Source organism: Lucilia cuprina, chromosome 2, assembly GCF_022045245.1.
Source record: "Lucilia cuprina isolate Lc7/37 chromosome 2, ASM2204524v1, whole genome shotgun sequence".
Taxonomy (NCBI): domain Eukaryota; kingdom Metazoa; phylum Arthropoda; class Insecta; order Diptera; family Calliphoridae; genus Lucilia; species Lucilia cuprina.
In genome coordinates this window covers 4,366,574-4,392,588 of record NC_060950.1, presented here as the reverse complement: position 1 = coordinate 4,392,588, position 26,015 = coordinate 4,366,574, and the positions used below count along the sequence as shown (strand labels likewise).

The 26,015-nt window shown below is 28.4% G+C and overlaps 2 protein-coding genes across 2 annotated transcripts in view; both read right to left on the bottom strand.

Annotated features, from left to right (window-relative positions):
* Positions 1–2,363, bottom strand: part of LOC111690741 (sodium bicarbonate cotransporter 3) — a 62,461-nt gene extending 60,098 nt beyond the window's left edge. The window contains exon 1 of the mRNA XM_046945204.1: positions 2,220–2,363. The gene's annotated coding sequence lies outside the window, so the exon portion shown is untranslated. The remainder of the gene's footprint in view (positions 1–2,219) is intronic.
* A 12,121-nt stretch (positions 2,364–14,484) lies between these two features.
* LOC111690737 (protein Wnt-4) overlaps positions 14,485–26,015 on the bottom strand; it is a 48,383-nt gene continuing 36,852 nt past the window's right edge. The window contains exons 2-4 of the mRNA XM_046945216.1: positions 15,532–16,036; positions 15,235–15,465; positions 14,485–15,160 (exon numbers count right to left, since the gene is read on the bottom strand). Coding sequence (XP_046801172.1) covers positions 14,918–15,160; positions 15,235–15,465; positions 15,532–16,036 — 979 coding nt within the window. The 3' untranslated portion in view covers positions 14,485–14,917. The remainder of the gene's footprint in view (positions 15,161–15,234; positions 15,466–15,531; positions 16,037–26,015) is intronic.

Below are 26,015 nucleotides of genomic sequence, written 5' to 3'. Positions count from 1 at the left end.
TAGAGTAGATTATAGTCTAGTCTATAGTTTTTTCTGCAGTCTAGACTATAGTGTAGTGTATAGTCTAGTCTATAGTTTAGTCTATAGTATTGTCTATAGGATAAACTAAGGTCTATTATAAAGTATAGACTAAACTGTAGAATTAGAAACCTTAGACTACCGTAGTCTATGTTCTAGTCTATGGTCTAATTTATGTTGTAGTCTATAGTCTAGTTTACAGTGTAATCTATAGTCTATGGTCTAGTCTATAGTCTTTTCATAGTCTAGTCTTGCTTATAGTTTAGTCTTTAGGATAGCCTATGGTCTAGTCTAAAGTTTAATCTATAGTCTAGTCTGTGGTTTAGTATATGGCCTAGTCTATGGTCTAGTCTACGGTCCAATATATGGTTTTGTCTATAGTCTAGTCTTTTTTCTGACTACAGTCTAGTCTTTAGTCTAGTCTACAGACTAGTCTATAGTCTAGTCTATAGTCTAGTCTATAGTCTAGTCTATAGTCTAGTCTATAGTCTAGTCTATAGTCTAGTCTATAGTCTAGTCTATAGTCTATAGTCTATAGTCTAGTCTATAGTCTAGTCTATAGTCTAGTCTATAGTCTAGTCTATAGTCTAGTCTATAGTCTAGTCTATAGTCTAGTCTATAGTCTGGTCTATAGTCTAGTCTATAGTCTAGTCTATAGTCTAGTCTATAGTCTAGTCTATAGTCTAGTCTATAGTCTAGTCTATAGTCTAGTCTATAGTCTAGTCTATAGTCTAGTCTATAGTCTAGTCTATAGTCTAATCTATAGTCTAGTCTATAGTCTAGTCTATAGTCTAGTCTATAGTCTAGTCTATAGTCTAGTCTATAGTCTAGTCTATAGTCTAGTCTATAGTCTAGTCTATAGTCTAGTCTATAGTCTAGTCTATAGTCAAGTCTATAATCTAGTCTATAGTCTAGTCTATAGTCTAGTCTATAGTCTAGTCTATAGTGTGGTCTATATTCTAGTCTACAACCTAGTCTATAGTCTAGTCTATAGCCTAGTCTATAATCTAGTCTACAGTCTAGTCTTGTCTATAGTCTAGTCTATAGCCTAGTCTATAGCCTAGTCTATAGTCTAGTCTATATTCTAGTCTATAGTCTAGTCTATAGTCTAGTCTATAATCTAGTCTATAGTCTAGTCTATAGTCTAGTCTATAGTCTAGTCTATATTGTGGTTTATATTCTAGTCTACAACCTAGTCTATAGTCTAGTCTACAACCTAGTCTATAGTCTAGTCTATAGCCTAGTCTATAATCTAGTCTATAGTCTAGTCTTGTCTATAGTCTAGTCTATAGCCTAGTCTATAGCCTAGTCTATAGTCTAGTCTATATTCTAGTCTATAGTCTAGTCTATAGTCTAGTCTATAATCTAGTCTATAGTCTAGTCTATAGTCTAGTCTATAGTCTAGTCTATAGTCTAGTCTATAGTGTGGTCTATATTCTAGTCTATAATCTAGTCTATAGTCTAGTCTATAGTCTAGTCTATAGTCTAGTCTATAATCTAGTCTATAGTCTAGTCTATAGTCTAGTCTATAGTCTAGTCTATAGTCTAGTCTATAGTGTGGTCTATAGTCTAGTCTATAGTCTAGTCTATAGTCTAGTCTATAGCCTAGTCTATAATCTAGTCTATAGTCTAGTCTTGTCTATAGTCTAGTCTATAGCCTAGTCTATAGCCTAGTCTATAGTCTAGTCTATATTCTAGTCTATATTCTAGTCTATATTCTAGTCTATAGTCCAGTCTATAGTCTAGTCTATATTCTAGTCTAAAGTCCAGTCTATAGTCCAGTCTATACTCTAGTCTGGTCTATATTCTGGTCTTTAGTTAAGTCTATAGAGTAGGCTCTACAAACTTCAACACAATCGTTACAAACTTCAACACAATCGAATAATTATGCAGCATAATTTTGATCAATAAGATTAAATGTTTTAAACTAATATGTATGAAAATCTTTTTACGAAAATGATGTTAATTCTTTCACCTTCAAAAGACAAAAGGAACAAGTTTAAACAGATTCAGGTAATATTCCGATTTTAATTTGATATCTAAGATAAAGCAACAGGAAATAATCAGATGGCGAAATATTTCTTGTGCCGATTTCATTCAGACGATTCATTAATTGCAGAAGAATTTCAAGACCCCAAATAACTTAACAAAGAATTCATTCTTTTATAAAAGATATATATTATTTTTTGGCAGATACGTACATTATTTTCTGTAACAAATTCCAACTAAGAGTTAAATGACTCTCATTTTTAGTTTTTTAAGGTGTCAGGATTTGTTTTTTTGTCGATTTGTTTGTTATATAGTATTTAAGACAAATTTTTTTGGTTTGGTTTTTTGTTATTAAATGGCAGTGGTTTGAAATTTAACCTGTTTTTTGTCCTTTACAAGAGGATTTGAAGAAAGGGAAAAACACAACAACAACAAAAAATAAAAGCCTATAGTCTAGTCTATAGTCTAGTCTATAGTCTAGTCTATAGTCTAGCCTATAGTCTAGTCTATAGTCTAATCTATAGTCTAGTCTATAGTCTAGTCTATAGTCTATAGTCTAGTCTATAGTCTATTCTATAGTCTAGTCTATAGTCTAGTCTATACTCTAGTCTATAGTCTACTCTATATCATATAATCTCAGAAGAATACATTCCTTTACTCTTCGTTAAAATATTTAAGAATGAAATATAAAAAAAAACATAGCAAACCAAAATATAATTTCATATTTTGTAAATAATGAAAACAACAATTTGACAAGACACACAGAATGATATGACCGACTGACAGTTGCGAAAAAGAAAACCGTTAGACTTTTATAACATTATATATCATAACAGAGAGCAACAGCTAGAGAGAAAGAAAACCTGCGCGTTATGTAAAATTTTTCTAAAGGAACTAAGAGCGAAATACAGGGAGTGATTGTGAGATAGCTTTACAGTATAAGGGGTACATTTTTACACTGCTAACATATAAATCACAAGTTTTCTTCTACTAGCTCTGACTTTTAACTGACATTATATTATAGGGAAGAAAAGAAAAATTCTGTATTTCAGATATCAGGCAGTGTTTAGGCGCTGCTGGTATATACGAATAATCGGACGTGTTTTGCAAAAGCCGCATGTTAAAAAAAAAATTATAAAAATATATATAGAAAAAAATGAAATTTCTTACATAAATCTAGTAAATTATAAAAATAAAAATCTTATAAATTAGCAGAATTTAAATAAAAATTATATTAAACGAAAATTAAACCAATTATTGTGTATTTGTTATTGAAACCTAAAAAGTGTTAAATGTTTTAGTCAAATTTATAGTTCAACATTATTAATAATAAAAAAACATAAAGTTAAATTAAAATTTTGTTAATCTCTTGTTAAATTAAATTTAAAACATAATTTAAAAAGTTTTAAAAATAAAAATGAAAATATAAAAGCATTTATTTTAAAGTGTTTTATTAAAACCATCAAAGTATAACTATTCTGTAACGAGAAATTAACCTAAATTGTGGTACCTTTAGTGGAAAAAAATTAATGTAAGTGGTATTTTTATACGGATCCAGTATAAGTATATATTGGAGAAGGTGACATGTCCCACAAAAAAGTAAATCATTCAATAACAATTACAACACTACCGCAACCACTACCAAAGAGAACCAAAACCAAATGTGAAACAAAATTGCCAAGAACCTCGGCAAAGTATTAATCGATAAATTTAAAAATAAAATATATACAAATAACAACAAACACCGTATTATATCAAATAAATCAATTCATCTATAATTAAAGCAAAAAAAATCTAGAAGAAGCAGAAAAAAACAAACTAACGAAAGCCGAAAAGCCCCCAAGGAAACGATGGAAATGAATAAACCAGGAAAATATTAAACCCACTATCAACAAATCGACGTTTTTTCTTTTATTTTTTGTTGTTGTTGTGTTTTTCCCTTTCTTCAAATCCTCTTGTAAAGGACAAAAACAGGTTAAATTTCAAACCACTGCCATTTAATAACAAAAAACCAAACCAAAAAAATTTGTCTTAAATACTATATAACAAACAAATCGACAAAAAAAACAAATCCTGACACCTTAAAAAACTAAAAATGAGAGTCATTTAACTCTTAGTTGGAATTTGTTACAGAAAATAATGTACGTATCTGCCAAAAAATAATATATATCTTTTATAAAAGAATGAATTCTTTGTTAAGTTATTTGGGGTCTTGAAATTCTTCTGCAATTAATGAATCGTGAATGAAATCGGCACAAGAAATATTTCGCCATCTGATTATTTCCTGTTGCTTTATCTTAGATATCAAATTAAAATCGGAATATTACCTGAATCTGTTTAAAACTTGTTCCTTTTGTCTTTTGAAGGTGAAAGAATTAACATCATTTTCGTAAAAAAGATTTTCATACATATTAGTTTAAAACATTTAATCTTATTGATCAAAATTATGCTGCATAATTATTCGATTGTGTTGAAGTTTGTAACGATTGTGTTGAAGTTTGTAGAGCCTACTCTATAGACTTAACTAAAGACCAGAATATAGACCAGACTAGAGTATAGACTGGACTATAGACTGGACTTTAGACTAGAATATAGACTAGACTATAGACTGGACTATAGACTAGAATATAGACTAGAATATAGACTAGAATATAGACTAGACTATAGACTAGGCTATAGACTAGGCTATAGACTAGACTATAGACAAGACTAGACTATAGACTAGATTATAGACTAGGCTATAGACTAGACTATAGACTAGACTATAGACTAGACTATAGACTAGACTATAGACTAGACTATAGACTAGACTATAGACTAGACTATAGACTAGACTATAGACTAGACTATAGACTAGACTATAGACTAGACTATAGACTAGACTATAGACTAGACTATAGACTAGACTATAGACTAGACTATAGACTAGACTATAGACTAGACTATAGACTAGACTATAGACTAGACTATAGACTAGACTATAGACTAGACTATAGACTAGACTATAAACTAGGCTATAGACTAGACTATAAAAACATTCTTTTCCACTTCTGCTAATAATAACAATATTTTCTTTTAATTCATTTTTAAAGAGTTATATGTTTTTATATCATTTTACTTTAGCTCTTTAATTTTTATAAATTCTTTTGCACATTTGTCTTTTTTTTAAATACTAAGTAGGTATGTATCATTATAGAATCATAATTGGAACGCGTGCCTCTTTATTGTCTATATTCTTTTTTGCCTTTGGAGTTTTGTTATTGTTATTTGGTCTACTACTTACACTTGACAATTATTGTTGCTATTGTCCCGTCCAGTCTTCTACAAATTGACTGATAAATGTCTAATGTTTATCATTGAAGTATTTTACTTTTAGCATTTTTTTGTTATTTCAGTAACTAATTATAATTGAATTACGCCAATATCAATTATTATGTTCATATAAAATAGAATTATTTTACGATAAAAAATATAATTGTAAAAGAAGACCGTAACGATTTTTTTGTTTTACCTTTTAGTAAGTAGGCTTAGCAACTAAATAGATTTCTAGGTAAACTGAAAAAAAAACTGTAAATGAAATACGAGTAAGTAATTGGGATATGTAATTTGTGTTTTATAGTAATGAGTTGAAAATGAATAAGCTAAGTTTTCCATTTACTCATATGTGTATAAATTACGATAAATGTCACTCACCCTCCTATCAATAAAATTATTTATTTGACCTTAATGATTTAAAAAGAAAAATTTCCGTATTAAAGAGTTTATTAAAAGGTGGTTATTATTAAGAAAAAGTTGTGGTAAAAGTTTGTATTTGACTGTGTAAAGTAGTGACGAGGCAATTAACTTGTCTATGGACGACTATGTGGTCAATATTTAGAGAATCTTTTAGTAAAGGTTTGTATTCAGCGGGATAATGTAAAATTTTGTATTCGACAATACAAAGACAGTTAAAAAACGTATAGCAAAGGTTTGCATTCAAAAGTGTATGGAAAAAGTTTGTAGTCGGTAGTGTAAAGTTGTGACCAAGCACTTTGTTGTCAATGTGATACCAGGCGTGTATATTTCTTTTTCCCTCCGTGTAGTCTATCTGTATACCTATAGTGTAGACCTAACTATAATCTAATTTTCTCATTTTAGAAATTATTGTTCTCAACTCTCTATTTTCGTAAAGAGTGGATCAGAACTTTTGAATATAATAAAATTTTAAAATATATTTAAATGTGCTCTATCCTGGTCTACAATTGAAACTGAATCCAAAATCTATCTATCTATCTATCTATCTATCTATCTATCTATCTATCTATCTATCTATCTATCTATCTATCTATCTATCTATCCATCTATCTATCTATCTATCTATCTATCTATCTATCTATCTATCTATCTATCTATCTATCTATCTATCTATCTATCTATCTATCTATCTATCTATCTATCTATCTATCTATCTATCTATCTATCTATCTATCTATCTATCTATCTATCTATCTATCAACACAATACTAGACTCCAGCGAAGTAGTGTTGGCTAGTAATTTCAATGTTTTTGTTGGGTTACTTTTGACAGAGTTTTGTCAGTTCTGTTTTAGAAGATGACAATTATTTTCCCATATTTTTCACATTATATTGAAATTTGTTATGAAAACAAGTCAAAATTGTATAATCAAGAACCAACAACAATTCAATAACAAACAAAACAAAAAGAAAACCTATATTTTTTACTTAATAAATGAACATGATTAATTTCAAAAAAATAAATCACGTTTTCAAAACATAAACATGAACCCATTGAGAAAAATTACACTAAAATACAAAGTAAACTGTATTAAAGCAAATAAAACTAATGAAATGAAATTTAAAATTAAAGAAAAATACCAAAAACTAATGAAAATAAACACTTTTGTAATTAGATGATTGTTGTTTTTGTAATTTTGTTATAAAAATATAAGAAATTGACATCGGAGACATAGACAAGACATTTTAAACAAAATTTAAAACTTGAATTGGAACAGAACGAGTAGAATGTCTTAGAAATGGTTTAGTGTCACAAGTATTTAAACAGAAACCTTTAATATAAATTAATTAATATAGTAATTTTAACTGGTAATTGAAGAAGTGAAAGTGAAGTTGTGACAATTAGATTTTAAATACAAAAAATGTTTATCATTGTTTTCATCTTAACTTTGTTAAGTATACCAAGAGTTTGGTTAAAGCCCGCACAGGTGGAAAGGTAATTTGATAATTAAATTTCTCAGAAATTTTATATATTATTCTCAATTAATTAATTAACATTTACAGTGGAGAATTTGATGATTCTTTACTAGATGACGAGACTAGAGCTAAACGTCAAGCCCAATTCTTTGAACTTTTACATCAAGTCATTGAAAAATATGCCAATTGCGCCAATGAACATTTGGCTCCCTTAAGGGCTTTAGCTAATTACAAGCAATATGAGACTTTTGTATACCCAGATGGTTATAGCCAATCATCACAGCCCATAGTGGGGGCTACAAATAATCGTAACAAACCTAAGGTGAAGTGTACCAAAGTTAACTTGTGTTCTATAGAACAGCCACAAGTACTGACCAAAGCCAAGTATAATTCCAGAAATCCCATATTGTTGGGCAGATCTCAGGACTCTAAATCGACGGTTACTCAAGCAAATCGTCGATATTTTCCTTATAATACAAATGTTAGATTACCTTCATATGGTAGTAACCGCTCAAGAAATATGCCATCTGCATATAGCCCTCGTTATGGAAATGCTCCCGTTAATAGGAATTTTACTTACTTTCCATTTAATCGTACTCTTTTTAACCAATTATTCAATGGACCTTCACTTGCCAATAGAAAAGGTATTGTTATAACTCCTACACAGAACTCTAAAGTTGAAGCGATAAACATAAAACCTACAGCAGAAAATAAAAGCTGTAGTTGTACTAAAAGTACCACAGAAAAACCACCAACAACTATCGACATTTCAATAAATAGTGAAAATAAACAGGAAACTGAAAAATCATCTACCACAACAACAACAGAAGTGGGACCTATTTTAGACAGTATACTAGACCACTCCACACAAACTATAAAACCTAAAAGTTGTGGTTGTTCAAAAAAGACTACACCAACACCACAGATCCAACCGATTTTAACTCTAACATCAACAGAACCAGATACTCTCTTGGGAAAATCAAATGATAAAACAAGTTCTTCGAAGCAGATTAAAAACTTTTTTAGCACTAAAATTTCCACAGATAATCTCGCCCATATAGGAACAAAAGATCCTTATTCAAATCAAAATTTAAATTTATTGTTTTTACAATTAGATATTATGGCTCATAATGAGAGTAAAGAGGATTTAAAGCAGATTTTACAAAAATTAAATGCTTTGAAATCAGCCTTAAATATAAAAGAAACTACTGATGACAAAACGGAATTAACTAAAACTTGGACCTCCAGCACCATGGCGCCCATAACTGCCATCAGTTCTACAACTTTAAAATCGGCTACAACTAAAGAGAGCGAATCGCCATTAGTGGGAGCTAAAGAGCCTCAACTTATTGCAACAACAATTAAAGTTCAAGACTCGCCTGTAGGTACAAACATAAAACCAGAATTACTGTCAACAACAGTTCAACAGCCTTCTCTTTTGACAACTAAAGATCCTGATATTTTAAGCACAACAATGAAAATACTGGAATCGACTCAAACATCAACTGAAAAGGAACCTGATATTGTTACAAAACTTCCAAAAGTTTTAAGTAAAATAGAGAATCAAAATAACATTAAAACTCTTAATGAGGCGACAAATGTGCAACTAAATAAACCAATTAATTTAAATAATGCCAACAACAAACAAACAGAAACCATTTTAAAAACACAAAATTCTAAGATCGAACCCAACAAAAACAGTATAAATAACACACCCAGTACACACCCAACACACATCGCGCAGAAATCGGAAAACAATTCCTCCCTGAAATTAAATCTCAACGATTATGGGGACATTACTGCGGTAACCAGTTCTCCTGCCCTAAAATTGAATATAACAAATTCCAAAGATTTAGCAAGAATAACCAATGAAATGCATACTATAGTATCCTCGATGTCTAATAAAACAAGTCAGGGAAATTCTCCAGAACAACTACAACAACAACATAACAAATCGGGGGATGTTATGATAATTAAAAAAACTATAACAAATAAGAAAACTTTTAGTACCAATAATGCGAATATTACAATACCACATGTAGTTCCAAATACTCTTAAACACACGAATAATGGATCTTTTTCAAATTCCACTATAACTATTTCGATCTCCAGTAATGGCAGCTTTAAGAAAATACAAGTTGAACAGCAGAAACCGAGTGATAAAAATTTGGAAATTAATGAAAAGGAAAATATGAATATGGGTAAGTAATAAAAATGGAACGTTGGTAACGTTTTACGTATGTATATCGGGAACATAGGATATATCTCGGATCTCACAATTTATCCGTATTTTGAATTTGTGTGGCCCCCGTTTCAACTTTATCCCATTTTAAAAGAAGTCCATGGTTATATTGTGCTTAAAGTTTTAGGGGAACACAATATAACCACGGACTTCTTTCAAAATAGGATAAAGTTAATAAACCGATTAATTGTGAGATCCGAAATTTAACTTTTCTTTGTTAAAATCTTGTCAGATAGTGTGTTACAAAATCATACTATAATATTTGGTTAAAGTCGAACCTTAGTCTCTTAATTAAGTTCCAATTCTATGCCTCCTATGTAAATCATCGCAAGGTAGTGACAATTCTTTTACTTAAAATAGGATTTAATAACATATTTTAATAGAGAATTCAATTCTTATCGAAAATTTTAAAATTTCATCCAATTTGCTTCTTTTGGCCAGAAAGACAGGGTTCAAGATCCTATACCCCTATCGTCAATCATCATTTCTCGTTAAATATTTTCACTTTTTACGTTCACTAACTTTTTTGTTGTGAAAAAATTACCCTGTTGTGAAAATTGTTGATAAAATTTAGTAAAACACCTGTTCTATACAAAATCAATTATTGTGAATGAATTGTTCACAACAAATTCACGATAGAAAGTTTCCCTTCCTTCAAGGTAACAAAATTTTTACTTCAATGGGCGATAGAGGTGCTCATCTTTTATAAAAAAAATATTTTTTTTCTTGGACCAGCACTCAGGGAATGACCCCTAAATCGAAAAACTTGAAAATGTCTCTAATCACACTAATCGAAAAATTTATTCAAATTTTGTTATATATTTTAGGTAATTCCAAAATTCAAGCCATCGATATGAAGGCAACTGACAGTCGTTACGTAAAATATATTCAAAATCCACAAAGAAAAGGTAAAATCTAAATAAAACAATTGCAAAATATTTCTATTATTATTTTAATTTTAGATTCTTATACCGAACCCATTTTATCCGAAATATATCCCATTAAATCTAAATCCAAAACTAAACCTCCTTTAAGTCTTTATTGGCATAAAATAGAAGAGAAACCTTTAAAGCCGAATAAAGTTCCCAATAAAGTTTTTCAAATATTTCAATCAGATGATTATGATGATAATGAGGACGAAGACGAACACATCGATAGTGAGGCCGAAGAGAATCTATCCATATTGTTAAAAGAATGTGATGACTTCGATGACATAACCGATTATGAAGAGAGTGATAGTGAGGAGAATGATCATAAAACACGATTTCGAGATTTATGCAGGCATATTACTTATCTTACGTGATTTTGTTATTGGTTTGAGGAATATTATTTGGAAAATCTTTAAAACTGTTGACGATTTTAGTTAATTGATTTGAATTTATTTAAAATCGTTTTAGTTTTGAATGTATCTATGAGTCAATAAATGGTCGTCTTATCAAGTTTATTCAACTTTTTTTTTATTATTTATTAAATAAAATTTTTTGCTTATTTCATTTCCTAACGATTTACAATCATCAATCAAACTTAAAACATGTATGATTGGAACTTAATATTATTGAATATTGATTTTATAGTCTAAATATAAGAAAATTTGTAAACCCATTTAAATCCTTTAACCTTGAAAGTACACAATTTAATAAATATTCATAGTAAACGATATAATACCATGTTGCTGTTATAGTAGGAAGAACCTTCTTTTCGATTTAATTGCCTAAATAATTATATTTTCTCCGATATATATTTTTTACATAACAAATAATTAGTGCTTCTATATAAGCAAATATTTCCCATGACATTGATTATTTCTAAAAAATCATTTTTAGCGGCTAATGAGGGATACGGTGGTGTAAATTTAGAAGTAAAAAAATCATTAAATATATACGAAGAAATGTCCAGAAAAAATCCAAATATATGTAAAATTTTAATAAATTTTATCAGAAACTAGTGGTGCCCGGACCGCGTTGCAGGGCCTTGATGAACATATGAAATTTACACATAAAAACATACACATCCTTATTATTTAGATCGATAGATAGATAGATAGATAGATAGATAGATAGATAGATAGATAGATAGATAGATAGATAGATAGATAGATAGATAGATAGATAGATAGATAGATAGATAGATAGATAGATAGATAGATAGATAGATAGATAGATAGATAGATAGATAGATAGATAGATAGATAGATAGATAGATAGATAGTTAGACAGCTCTAATTAAATAATGACTTTCCCTTTTTTTAATTTCAATATCACTGCAACTTCGCTTATAGGACAACAATAAATAATAAATGTCAACAATCATGTACAATTATTATTATTGCAATATAATGAAAACATTGCACTACTTGGCGACATCATCATAGACTATTTTGGGAAACCATCTTGTCTGCTCAAGAAAGACACTACTATGTACTTGTTGCTTTTCTCTCGCTTAGTTTCATCGTTTTTTAAACTCTTTTGTGTTTTCGAGTGTTTTTTGAAGACTTGTTTTCTAATGTGACATTAAATATCCTTGTAGTTGTGAATTTAGAAAGGTCCTATATAAGTTGCCATTGAATGCTGCTTTTTTAATGTCAACAACAACTACGACGACAATAACAGCAAACAAACTATAGAAAATTGCAGAAACAGCATAAACAGTTTAAGCAGCCTAACAACGATAACAATTGTTCAGCAGCAACAATTAATACATACATGAATTTTTTTATAAATAATTCTCGTAATGATGTTACTGATATTATTATGAATTTATAGAATATTTTTACACGCGTTTTGAAATTTATGTGAGAATAATAAAATGCCATGAAAATGTTACAGACAGCGTGCTAGAAATGATTTTTTTTTTTTTGATAATTATTGATTTGTTATTGTTATTTATATTAAAGAAATTTGTTTAAGATTTTACATTTAACTGTTTAAATTAATAATTTTATGTAAATTTTATTATTTTAGATTAAACACGCTGTACATTTGAAAATGGGCCAATTTTGTTTGCTTTTGTCAATGTTAACAACACTGTTGTAATAAATTGTCGACTTAAATTGCACTACTATAATCAGTACTAAATTTTTCAATATAAGTTTAAATAAATTTCCAAATGACCTCGTTAGCTTGTTAAAATTGGAGTTTGTTTTATATCTTCAAACATTTAATGAATCGTATTTACTTTGAACTCCTTTGTTCAGAGATAAGATTATGCGATAATGTCGTGAAAAGTAAGTCAAGTAAATAATACTTTATACAACGATATTAAATCAATATTTTAAAGCCTATGCTACTTATTAACAAAGAGAAATAAGATGAACCTGATAAAAAGGCTGCACTTCTTATAAAATAACTTTTTTTATTAAAAAAATCGATATTTTATAAATATCAAGAATTAAGTTTACAACGCTTACAAAGCTGAAGCATTGAGAGCTTATGATGCATTTTCAAAAGAACTGAACGAGTATTGTTACTTCTAAATGAGTTTTTAAACGAACTTCCCAGTAAAATGTAGCTAATTTATACATTACTTGGTAATGAGTGGTCGTTATCAATAACATTAATGTTTTTTTTTGAATAGGATTTGTAGCCAATTGTCTATAGCGTACTTTTAATATGGAATTAGTTAGTGGTTCTAGTACTGGTCAATATTAGAAGTTTTTTTAAGAAATTTTGATTTTTACATTTGTATAAAAACCACTCCAGAAACATAGAAAATTACCTTAAAGACGGTTTTAAATCCAGAAGAGTTAGGTAAGCACATTTGTAGCCAGTTATTTTTTGGTCATCTTCGTTAAAAAATAAGTAGTTTTTCACCCAAAAAGTAAGTAATTACAATTTGCTAAAATTTTACTTACGTAAGTAGGCAAATAGAGTAAGGAAACTTTTTGCTGAGTTCCTTTAACTTAATTTTTTTCCAAACTGGTAGAGAATATTGATTGACTTTCCAATTCATGCCTCAGTAACTATTTCTGATGATGAGTTATTTATTAAAAAGGTTCCCAATACCGAAACGATAAGAGTCAAAGAAATATGTTCTACCAGATTGTGCACTTTAACCTTTTCTAAGTTTTGTTGAAATTTCTTTATAAATATGCGATATATGGCGATTTTTTATTCGGAATTTGAATGATATTAAAACTTTCATTTTTTTAATTTTCTTCCAGCAATAGAAGAATAGTTATTCCATTTAGAGCTTATAACTCAGAAAGTAATAAAGATAATTGACAGACTTAGTTTAGCCCACTGACACGCCCACTAAAAATAATTTCAAACTTTTATAGAACGGGGATTTTGAACAAAATTTTCTTTTACAGTACTCCTAAACTAACAGTTCCTTTGTAACCAAGTGACCGAGCAAAAAAATCTTAAAATTTTGGTAATGTAGTTATTTATTAAATTACCTGGTAATGAGTGGTCCTTATCAATAACATAATTTAATTTGTAGCCAATTATCTGTAGAGCAAATTTACGTCCGGGAAAGTCGGGTAAGCACATTTGTAATTTGTTATTTTTCAATCTCGTCGAACTAAAATAATCCACTTCCACATTGCTTACCGGGTAAGTAATGTTTTTCCTAGGGAGGTTTCAATCAAATCGCTCGTCAGTTAAGTTAAATAAGTTCAGTTTCTGGCATCTTATAGCTATTAAAAGCTTTCTTAAAGTATAATATTTAAAAGCTTATAATATAATGTAATAAAATATTTTCGCCCACCATGCCACACCCAAAGATATTCATTTGGAAAAGTATAACTCAAGAATTGTTAATCTCCAACCCATTTTCCAATTAAAATTAATAACATGATTTGTTGTTTTTTTTTTCGTTTGAAATTTATATTTTGGTTTTAAATTAATCGTATCAGTTGCTGGATTTTTTTCTATTTTATTTGAAATTTTTTTTATTTATTTATTTTTTGGTTTTGTTGTTGTTGGTTGTTCTTATTGTATATTTTATAAATTAAAAATATTTAAAGTTACGATATTATTATTAATAAAATTATAATTATTATAATTATTAATTAAATATTTTTTGTGACTGATTTTTAAATAAGTTTATTTTTTCGTTTTCTTTTTCGATTTTTTTTTCTCATTTTCTTTTCAGTTTCTTTTATTATTATTTTTATCATACAATTAAATAAAAAATATTTCGATTTTTAATACAGTTATGCCATCTTGGTGGTGATGTCGCCGGACAATATATTTATATATTTTGTATATTTATAAAAAAAAATTGAGTAAAATTAAAAATTAATAAAAAATAATAATAATAATCAAGGACTTGGGAGTTTGTCCTTATCATATCTCTACGCTACTACTTATTACTTCAACATACACACACATACATTTATTATAAATAGGAATGAAATAAAATACAATACAAAAAAATATTTATATATAAAATAAAGAAGTAGATGAGTTAAATTAAAATTAAATTAAATATTTAAAAAACTAATGTAAAAAGAAATCTATTTACAAAAATATCTATCTTCGTAGCGTTGACAATAATCGCAGATCAATTGGCAACAGCGTCCATTGTTAAAGCGACAGCGACATTTTTCCACTTGCTTGAAAACGCGTGTCGTATAGCCACGCCCACAGCACAGATTCGCACAGTTGTCTGGATTCAGACATTGACGATCCTTAGTAACGGAACAATAAGTGGGTGAGGTTTCCAAATAGTATAACGTTGTATACTGAGATTGTTGTTGCTGTAATTAGAATAATTAAATAAAATTAAATTAAATTATTGATTTATGATATTTGTTTTTAAGTTAAAACTTACTTTCTTCCGTCGTTGTTTTGGTTTTTTCACTCGACTTGAGGGAGCCTCTCTGCGCATTGTGCGTGCATTTGGTGCCTTTCGTATGGCCTGATTGTATTTCTGTCTCAGTAGCGTGGCTGTGGCATTAAAATCTGATAATTTCTTCCAACAGGTTTTCATCGAACAAGAACCAGAAACACCATGACATTTACATTTATCCTTCATTAAAGTGGATACAGCTTCGATGCCGACCTAAAGAAAATTAAAAAAAAAATTAATTAATAACATGTTAATTTTAAATCATTATGATTATATTACCTCTGAATCATGTCGCAATATTTCGGTGACTTCATCACTATCTCCACTACGCAGATCGAGAAAACTTCTTGTCACTCGTTTGCCATGTTTCAAATTATCATTACAGCCTCCCCATTGAAATGTTTGATCAGCTCGATTTTGTTTTCTCGGACCACAACTACATTTCGTCATTCTACCCTCAGCACAGGCCCTGGCGATGGAATGTGTCATTGCTGCAGCGGTCAGAGCATGTACAAAGGCTGTTTCTTTATAAAGTTTTTTGAAAATATTTCTTTTTCCTCGAATTTCTATAGAACAATTCCAGCGATCATAACGAAACTGATCCTCACAGTGTGTCGTTGCTAAACGTCTGGCTTCACGTATGGTATCGGGCAAACCGAATTCTTTGCGACATTGATGATTTTGTCGTCGTGTTGCTGGCATATAACGACAGGGTCCACCGACCTGACCTTGTGAGGTGAATACGGCCATAACGGTATGTTCGGAAATGAAATTTTCCTGTTCGCTGTAATGAAAGAAAGTAAAAAATTGTAATGTTAATGTAATGATTCATTAAATAGATTTTTTATTGAAAATATTTGTGGCCGTGCCGAATCTTATACCAAAAATTCATTTTTTTACATAACCTACTTCGGGCTCAACATGCATAATTTCATATTTATAGATTCAATATTATGAAATTTATTATAAAATCAAAAGAGTACCTTTTGAAAAACGTTCTAACCTATTTCAGACTTAATTCTTACTTAATTTCATATTTCTAGGTTCAATATTATAGAAAATTCAAAAAGTACTTTTTGCAGAACGAAAAAGTACCAAAAAATCCTCATTGTTTCTTGTCTAATCCGGGCTCTACATACTTAATTTCGAAATGATCGGACTTCATTTGATCCTAGCCCCCACACAAAGCCACCTTTAGAAAGTGACTTCAATATCCGCATGAACAAATTTTGCAGAAAATTATAGGGAATTCAATTAAAAATGGGGATTTTTTGGAGACAACAAGCTTAAGATTTAGGAAATGACTAAATTTTTTTCTGGCTACACTGATTTTATGTTTAAATTTTTTTGAGGTTTGTGTCTTTACTAAATTAGTTTTGTTTGTAACAAAACTCACCAGTTTAGAGGTGAAATTTGCATTTTCAACAGACGGTGCCGCCACTGTCAGGTGTCATTTAGTCTAGACAAAACCCAAATTCCATTGCTTTGCTGAGTTTTTGGGGAAACATAACGTAACATAGGGTGAAACATAGATGGCGTAATATAACATAAAAAATAAATTCTTCTCTCTCTCAGAGAAATTATACAAGAACATAACATACACATGTCTTTGAGTTTCCAGAATGTCAAATCATATATGAAAAAAATATGACATTTATTGAAACCACATAGAAATATCTTCACAAATTGTCACTCGCTATCATCTCATCTTTCAAGTTGCTATGAGAGAGAGAGAGTAGTTGCTGCGAATTAGCAGATTTTGCTGCGCCTTCACACAAACACGTGTATTTCTTATGGGAGCTAGGCTGCTGCGTATCCCTAGGCCCACTTTGACTTGACGCAGCACATATAAATAAAATGGTTTTGCTGTGCACCGCTCGGGGAAATTTCTGTGCACAGCAGAAGAATGCTGCGCTGCTCTCTTCTGGAATATAATATTTTTTTTATAAAAATTGCGCCATTTCTAATTTTTCCAGTCAAAAAAATGACGGGGTATCTCAGCAAAATTGTCACATATGAAATGTAAGTGTTTGTGTGTCATCCCAGTAAATTTTTACTGAGCTAAGTTGGATCAGCAAAATTTCCATTGTGAAAATGGAAATGACGATACGCTGGCGTGGATTTAATGCATTTTGTGAACATATTGTTCATATTTGGTTTAAAAAGTAGATTAATTTTAATAAAAATTATATATTAAATTTTTTAATAAAAAATTTATTTTTCACTACAAATTCCATTTTTTATTAAAAATGTTATATTTGACTAAAAACACTTTTTTCGATTTAATTTCATTCCAATGAACAATTAAAACACATTGATTTTTCAATTGTTATTCAATTAATAAAAAATTGTATTTTTGTATCTAAATCTAATCAAATTTCATAAATCATAGATTTTTATTAAACAGCAAACCACTACCACCCACTGTTTAATTTTGATTATTAATAAATAAATTAATTGTTTATTAACAAGCATGCACTTAGAAAGATTTTGTTGTAATTGTTTCAATAAAAATGTTTATAAACAAAAAACGAAACGAAATCATTTTATTGAAAACATTTAACAGCGTGAAACAAAACGCATAAAAATTCAAAAATACAAGCTATAATCGATCAAAAATTAGATAAACAAAATAAAATTTTTGGCTAGAAAAATATTATAAATTTTAATAGATAATTGAGAACAAAAAAATATTAGAAAAATCTAAAAAAAATAAATATTTCTAAACAATTGAGGCGATATCATATAATAGAGTTAAAAAATATGTATGTAATTTTTGACACCCATTTCGAGAAGATTTTTGAAAATGTTCTACACATATATTACTAAGATCAAAATTTTCAATCGCTATTTCAAAAAGAATATATTTTACATTATTTATTACGGGAAAAGTTTTCCTTTTAAAAATGTTTCTTAGGACATCCTAATGTATATTTAAAGAAAATCTAATTTTTTAGGGATCACGTAACTTTTGTCAAATATTTGATAGATATGAATTTACCTTAAAAAAGAATTGTGAATTTAATTCACAGTGATAATTTCTAAATATATGTAAATATCAGATCACAAAATAAAATCATGTAAAAATCATAACAGAACATGAATTTTATATATATTTTTTATTAAAAATTTGGGAAAATGTTGACAAAATAAAAAAATCATAAAAAACATTGCGAAAACTGTTATAATCATCCCAAACTTTTGAAATACCTTCCAACAAAAAAACCACTAATTAATAGTTTATTTATAGTCATTTAAAATGCTTTACAAGATCATAAAGAATTATTATAATAAACAACAACTCGTGAATGTAATTTATTTAAATAAAAACAATAAATTGTTAATAAATTATTATAAATACCAGCAAAGGCAGGCCAAAAAGATAACATGAAATATACTTTTTCAACAGATCATCCCTAGATACAAACATCAATACAAGAGAGAAAAAAAGTATAAAATAAATTTAATTTATGTCTGTTTCTTCAGCGGTCAAATGTGGAGGGGAAATGTTAAGAAATCATTCTCACATTAAATAAAACGAAGAAGAAACAAGAAATATATTCAAATAAATTTCCTAGATATTTATGATGTTTTTCAATTTAATCACAAAATAAATAGAAATGAATGAAAAAAGAATAGAAAACTTTTGTTATGTTTATTTGTTCTTGTCCATATAATGTGGTTTAAAATTATGATGGGTTTGTGTTTTTCTTAGAAAAAAAGAAAAAAAAAACGAAAGAAATTAATTGTTTTTTGGTAATAATTTGTTTTGAGTATGCATCCAAGAGAAATTTTGCAAAAGAAAATTAATTATGTTTGAAACAAATTTTGAGATTGATGGTTGAAAAAATGGGTGTTTGGCAAGAAGAGAATGTTTCGTTTGTGTTAAAATTATATTGGATTTAAACTTTAAACTATCATAAACTAACTAGATAATAGTTACAGCAATAAGCAGCAATATTTTATATAAATGTTTGATGTTTTTAAATTTGCTGAATATTATTTTTCAATATTGGTTTTATTTCTAAACATTTAAACAATTTTTTGTTTATTATTTTAATTTTTCAAAAACAACAACCTAATCAAATAAAGAAAGTCTTAAGAAAAAACTAACCATCAAGTAATTATTTAGCTAAGAAAATTTAGAAAATAAATCAACAAATGTTGAATTTTATTAACCGTATACACATTGCATCTAATCAATATTATCGAACTCTGACACATTATACTGATCAAATTTCCCTTAAAGCAGCAAATCTTCATGTAAACCCCTACAAGTACCCATAAATAAAAATTTAACAACAAAACGACAAAATAACAACTAACAAAACATATTTAAATGCAAATGTAATAGAATTTTAATACCAATTGAAAAACTACTGACCGCTAAAGGCAAAAAAAAAAAATAGCTGAACAACGAAAAGTTACAAAAAAATAGCAGCAATATTAGATGAATGAAATGTTTATGGACAGTTTATTTTGCTCTTATTTTGTTATTTGGTATTGCAAAAGGTCTTAAGTGACAAGTTTTTATTTACAATTTTAAACCATGTGTTGTCAAGTTTTACACCTTGATGTATTACGAGAATTTAGAATTCGCATTTGAAGTTTTAATATATTACAAACATAGTCGAGAGTATAGTCTAGTCTAAAGTCTATTCTATAGTCTAGTCTAAAGTCTATTCTATAGTCTAGTCTATAGCCTAGTCTATAGTCTAGTCTATAGCCTAGTCTAGTCTATAGTCTAGTCTATAGCCTAGTCTATAGTCTAGTCTATAGCCTAGTCTATAGTCTAGTCTATAGCCTAGTCTATAGTCAAGTCTATAGCCTAGTCTATAGTCAAGTCTATAGTCTAGTCTATAGTCCAGTCTATAGTCTAGTCTGTGGTATAGTCCACAGTCTAGTCTATGGTCTAATCCACAGTCTATTCTGCAGTCTGGTTATAGCCTAGTCTAGTATACAGTTTAGTCTATAGCCCAGTCGACTGAAAATGAGAGCACATGTGTTTAGGTATGTGTGAAAAAAAGAAAACGCACGAGAGAGATCTCTATCGATATCTGATTAGAAATCAACTGATAGGATATCTGTTAATAAATGTTTGGTGTTTACAACGCGTTAATAAAATAACAGATGAATATATTTGTTAATTATTCTAAAAATTTTAAATAATTTATTACTTCTTGAGTAATAAATAAAATCTCCCCAACAGACATTTTAATAAATTTGTCGTTTGAGCCATTTATTTAATTAGGGTAATAATGTACGAATAGAGTAAAATAATACAATAAACTGGTGAAAAGAACAAACCTTAATCGGTATAAAATACTCGTGTAATGAACACACCTACTCTTTGAGATATTAAACTATAGAAAGTATTATGTTTTTTTCTTTTGGTTCGTATTTTTCGTTTTCATTTATATTGATGTTGATGATATTAGTTTGGCTAAAAGCAAAATACATACTTAAGGTATTAAACAACTTATTCTAAACTTGCAATAATACTCAATGTAAGCTACAAACAAATATGTACTTTTGTAAGTACATACATATTTACATACATATGTATGTTTGTACATAGTTAGTAGTATGTCTATGAAATAATAGCTATTTTAGATTCTTTGTGTCCATTCAAATACAAACTGACTAATTGTAATAATAGCCACAGAATAACATTTACAAAGACTGACATGGCAGACAGACAGACAGACCTATAAACGGACATAACAGACAAACTATTAAACAAAAAGTTAATCCTTTTGACAAAATAGACATCTTCTTTAACAAATATATTCACACATTTTAAGAAATGTCTGTGTGTTTGTATATAAATAAGTAATACATACTCATACTTCATAATAAATTAAAAAGACTTACATTCAGGGCACAAATGAAATGCAATGCAATTAGTCAATCAAATCGACAAACATATCAATCTACCAAATAATATAAACGAAAGCAAATACATCTATCTACACACATACATACATATATTTTTACTTAAGTATTTCTATTTCTATAATTTAAGTAAAATAATGAGAAAAGTATCAAAATTGTAAAAAGTAAAATGATTTGATTTGATGTTTTATCACTTAATGTATAAATTCCTTGAAAATTCTTGTTTAACGTTTGTTAGAAATAAAATTGTTAAATAGCTTGACGTATATACATATGTACATAAATACATATATGTATAGATATTCGTATTTAAATGAACTCATTAGAAATTCTTTTTTGTTATGTTGATTTAAGTTGGTCTTTTCTATTGCATTTATTTAATGTTTTAGTTAATGTGCTATTGATGATGAGAAGGTGTTGATTGACTTTTTCAAGATGATCGATAGATCGATGGATGGATCAATGAATGGCTGGTTGATGTATTGAAGTCAATACAAGAAATACATAAACACATAATAACTATGCAATAAAAAATGATAATGACTTCGTGTTAAATATATAAGAGTAATTACCACATTTTTACTTGGAAGAATTTCAAGACAAAGGTTTTTAAACTAGTTTAAGAGTTTTTTTATTTTCGTAGTCTAGCCTCTAGTATAGTCTACAGTCTAGTCTGTAGTGTAGTCTGTAGTGTAGTCTATAGTCTAGTCTGTAGTGTAGTCTATAGTCTAGTCTATAGTCTAGTCTATAGTCTAGTCTATAGTCTAGTCTATAGTCTAGTCTATAGTCTAGTCTATAGTCTATAGTCTAGTCTATAGTCTATAGTCTATAGTCTAGTCTATAGTCTAGTCTATAGTCTAGTCTATAGTTTAGTCTATAGTCTAGTCTATAGTCTAGTCTATAGTCTAGTCTATAGTCTAGTCTATAGTCTGGTCTATTGTCTAGTTTATAGTCTAGTTTATAGTCTAGTCTATAGTCTAATCTATAGTCTAGTCTTGGAAATTCCCATTTTCCCCCACAACCGTGAATCCGCGCCTGTTCTAAACTAATATTGAAATCAATGCAACTTTTGCGAAAATGCTACAGTTTTAATAATAATGTAGAAAAATACCAAAATCACACCTGGTAAACTTCTTTCGATTTCAATATTTTGTATTAAATTTTACAACATTTCCACAAATATTTATTTTTCTAATCAAAATTAAGAAACCATATTTTATTACAATTTATATGTACATATCTGCAAAATTATAGTACTTAAGCACTTAAGTATTGCAACATGTTGCATTACACAGAACAAGTAATAAATTAAAGAAATTATTAAGTAAAACAATTGTTCTGTTTTCTTTAAATTTGTTATCAGTTTTAAATTTTATGTGTATTTCAAAATAGATTTCAAATATTTTCAAATAAGTTTGTTTGAAAAAAAAAAAAACAAAAAAGACATTTCTCTAATAGGTTTGGAAAAAATTGAGCATCTGTTTAAGAATAAAATGATCAAACTTGATTTTTTTTCTCTTAATATACTGTTAATAATGATTTACGACTTTAAATAAATAAAGTTGTAGAATTGCCAGAACAGAATGAAAAAAATTAAGAAATGAATATAAAAATGTTAATTGATTTTGATTGATATTTTCATAAAGATGACAGTTTTACAAGTAGAAATAATAATTTGTAGTAAATTTACAACGAATATTGAAGGCTGTACGATAATTGCTTTAGGGTTTTTTCATTTAATAACTTATTAAAGCTAGGGTTAGTGTAAATAAATTTTGCTATTATTAATATATTTACACACACATTTTAGGTGTTGCATAAATACAAGCCCTAATAGGTATGGTATTAAAACTGCTTGATTATTTTAAAGATTAAAATACAAATTTATAAAGACTTGTCATATATTTCCTTAAAAAACTTAAAGATTTTTCACAATTCAATTACACAATGCAACATTGCTGCATTATTGAACTTAACTGTATTAATCATTGTATTGTTTTGTAAAAAAAAATCTAGACTTATTGTTTAATTGTAGCTTTTGGCTTTTTTATTCTCTTGTGACCCAAACAAAAAAAAAAGAAAAACATTTCATATTTTCTTACAGACTAGGAACAAAACTAAAAAGTATGCAATTTAATCATTTATTTTTTCTCGTTCTTTCTAACTTGCAACATGATGGGGGTGGGTGCTTTTAAGTAAGTAAATAAATAAATACTACAATCATTTATTTGCATTCATCTAAAATACTTCAATGTGTATAAAAAAATACGCATATTTGTTTTTCATATTTATTATTTTTTTTTCTTCTATTTCAATTAATTACAATTTTTATTACATTTCAATAAATTGTTTTTTTTTTTGTTGGTAGTACATTGGAATTGATTGCAAAATATAGTAAACGAGCGAATGAGTACTGAATTTTAGTACAGGGAAGGGAAATGGTTACTATTGCGATACTCATCTTTAACAACACATCCACATGGAAGCATCAGAGGAGCATTTTGTTTCATTTTAATGGCAAGTGGTTTATTTCGTTTGCTATTTATGTCTGCAGCAGGAAAAAAGAACTCTTGCCTTTAGATGGATGTAATGAAAAACTGAAAAACTTGCATTATGAGGCGTTTTAAAAGCATAAATTAAAATTTTTACGATAGAAGTTTACATAGACACATATGTAGACATAGTAGTAGAATGTTGAATTGTTTAAAGATTAGACGAAAGAAAGAACGAAAGAAAGAAAGAAAATGCAACTTCAGTGATTAACATACATTCTGTGTTCTTCCATTAAAGTTAAATAGAGATTTTAATCTTTATCTGTCATATTATTGCCGTTATTTATATTTTTTTGTTGTTGTTGTTATTGTTGTGTTGAAAATTTGAAACTTATACGAGTGGCATTTAAATTAGCAAATACTCTGATGAGCATTTAAAGATCATTACAAACAACTTAATTTCGTGGTCAATATATGTATGTGTGTGCGTATATGCATTGCATGTGTGGCTGTATGTAAGTGGCCGATTGGTTGGTCGAGTGCATAAAGCCGCATCAAGAGCATCTGAATGAAGCAGATAATAAACAGCACAACAGCCGATATACCTCAACCATCATCAATGTACCATAAAAATGCTGAACACTTTTTTTCAACACTCATCTACATCATTATGCCACAATGAAAAATACCACACACACTCTTACTTTGTAAAAAAAAATTGCAAAAAAAAACACTAATGACGACTACTCAATAGCTGGTAATAACTAGACAGTGGCTTGAAAGATTTTAAATTTGTATATGTATGTTTAGGAATCAGTGTGTAAATACAACGTCTTGCAAAGCTTGTAAATTTAGAATGTTAGCAAAAACGCTTAAGTTTGCAATACAAAATTGAATAAAACTTAGATATACATTAATAAATATTCAACCTAACAAAAATTAGCGTTTTAACATGAAATCATTAAACCTTGCAAATATGCAACACTTAAAAAAAGTAAATTATTTTAAACTTGAATTTTGATTTTTCGAAAAAATTTTAAAAGTGTTTAAGACTAAACACCACAAGGTTGTGTTTCAAAACTAGTTCTGTTCTAGTTCTGTTCTAGTTCTTTTCCAGTTCTGTTCTAGTTCTGTTCTAGTTCTGTTCTAGTTCTGTTCTAGTTCTGTTCAAGTTCTGTTCTAGTTCTGTTCTAGTTCTGTTCTAGTTCTGTTCTAGTTCTGTTCTAGTTCTGTTCTAGTTCTGTTCTAGTTCTGTTCTAGTTCTGTTCTAGTTCTGTTCTAGTTCTGTTTTAGTTCTGTTCTAGTTCTGTTCTAATTCTGTTCTAGAACTATTATTAAAAAAACTGGAGATTCATACTTTCTTATTTTTTCGAGAAAACACTCCTTTACCATTATCAGCAGCAGGACTTTTAAAACAGGTGCTTACCTTTATAATTCTGTATTAAAGTTAAAATTATGCCATACCTGCCCATAGTCAGGCTGCACAAAAAAAATGTAATAAACTGTTTAAAATTTTTTTTCAGTACTTTTAGAGTTAATTTTCACAAAACATTATGACTTGATTTTGCAAAAAAAAAACTTTTTACAAAACATAAACTTTACGACAAAATTATACAGTTGCAATAAAATTACTGAGATGAGAATTTAATATTTTATGACATTTATCATGATTCTTTGAGAAACAATTAAGAATTATTGAGCATAACATTGAAAACAAACAATCATAAATTTATCCATCTAATGTTTCCGATATCTGGTTATTTAATGAAGATAATTTGATGGAAAATTATATCTAAGCTATAAAGTAAAGATAATGTAGAGGTAAACCAAATAGGCGCCATGTTATTCATAACGTATAAAGGAATTATAACCAAAACATTGACATTTAGATAAACAAATATGAAGTGGACTTTAGAAAAGTAGCAACAGACTTTACACCACTGCAGTTTAGTGTGTTTGATTTTAGGGTCTTAAGCTGTCAAAAATTTTTAAAATTTCTGTCAAACATTTTACTTTTGATATCTTAATCAATTGAACACTTCAATAACTTCCTGAAAATTTTAATAAACAATTTTAATTACTAATTTAAAAGTATTTAGTTTTTGTTAAAAAGTTTTTTTTTTTTTTTTTAACGGAAGTACTTTTTTACAAACTAGCACATGTAGTTATTGTATATATTATTATAATTAGTATAGAGTGCACCTCTAGACACATGTGTTCAAAATTTTATTGTTTCATAAAGTTTCTTTTTCTTTTAAGAAAAAACCCATTAAGGCCATAAAGTTTATAAAGATTTTGTAGTTAAAATGTTTATCTTATGAAATTGTTTATTAAAACGTATTATATAACCAAGTATAATGCAGTTTGGAAAGCTAA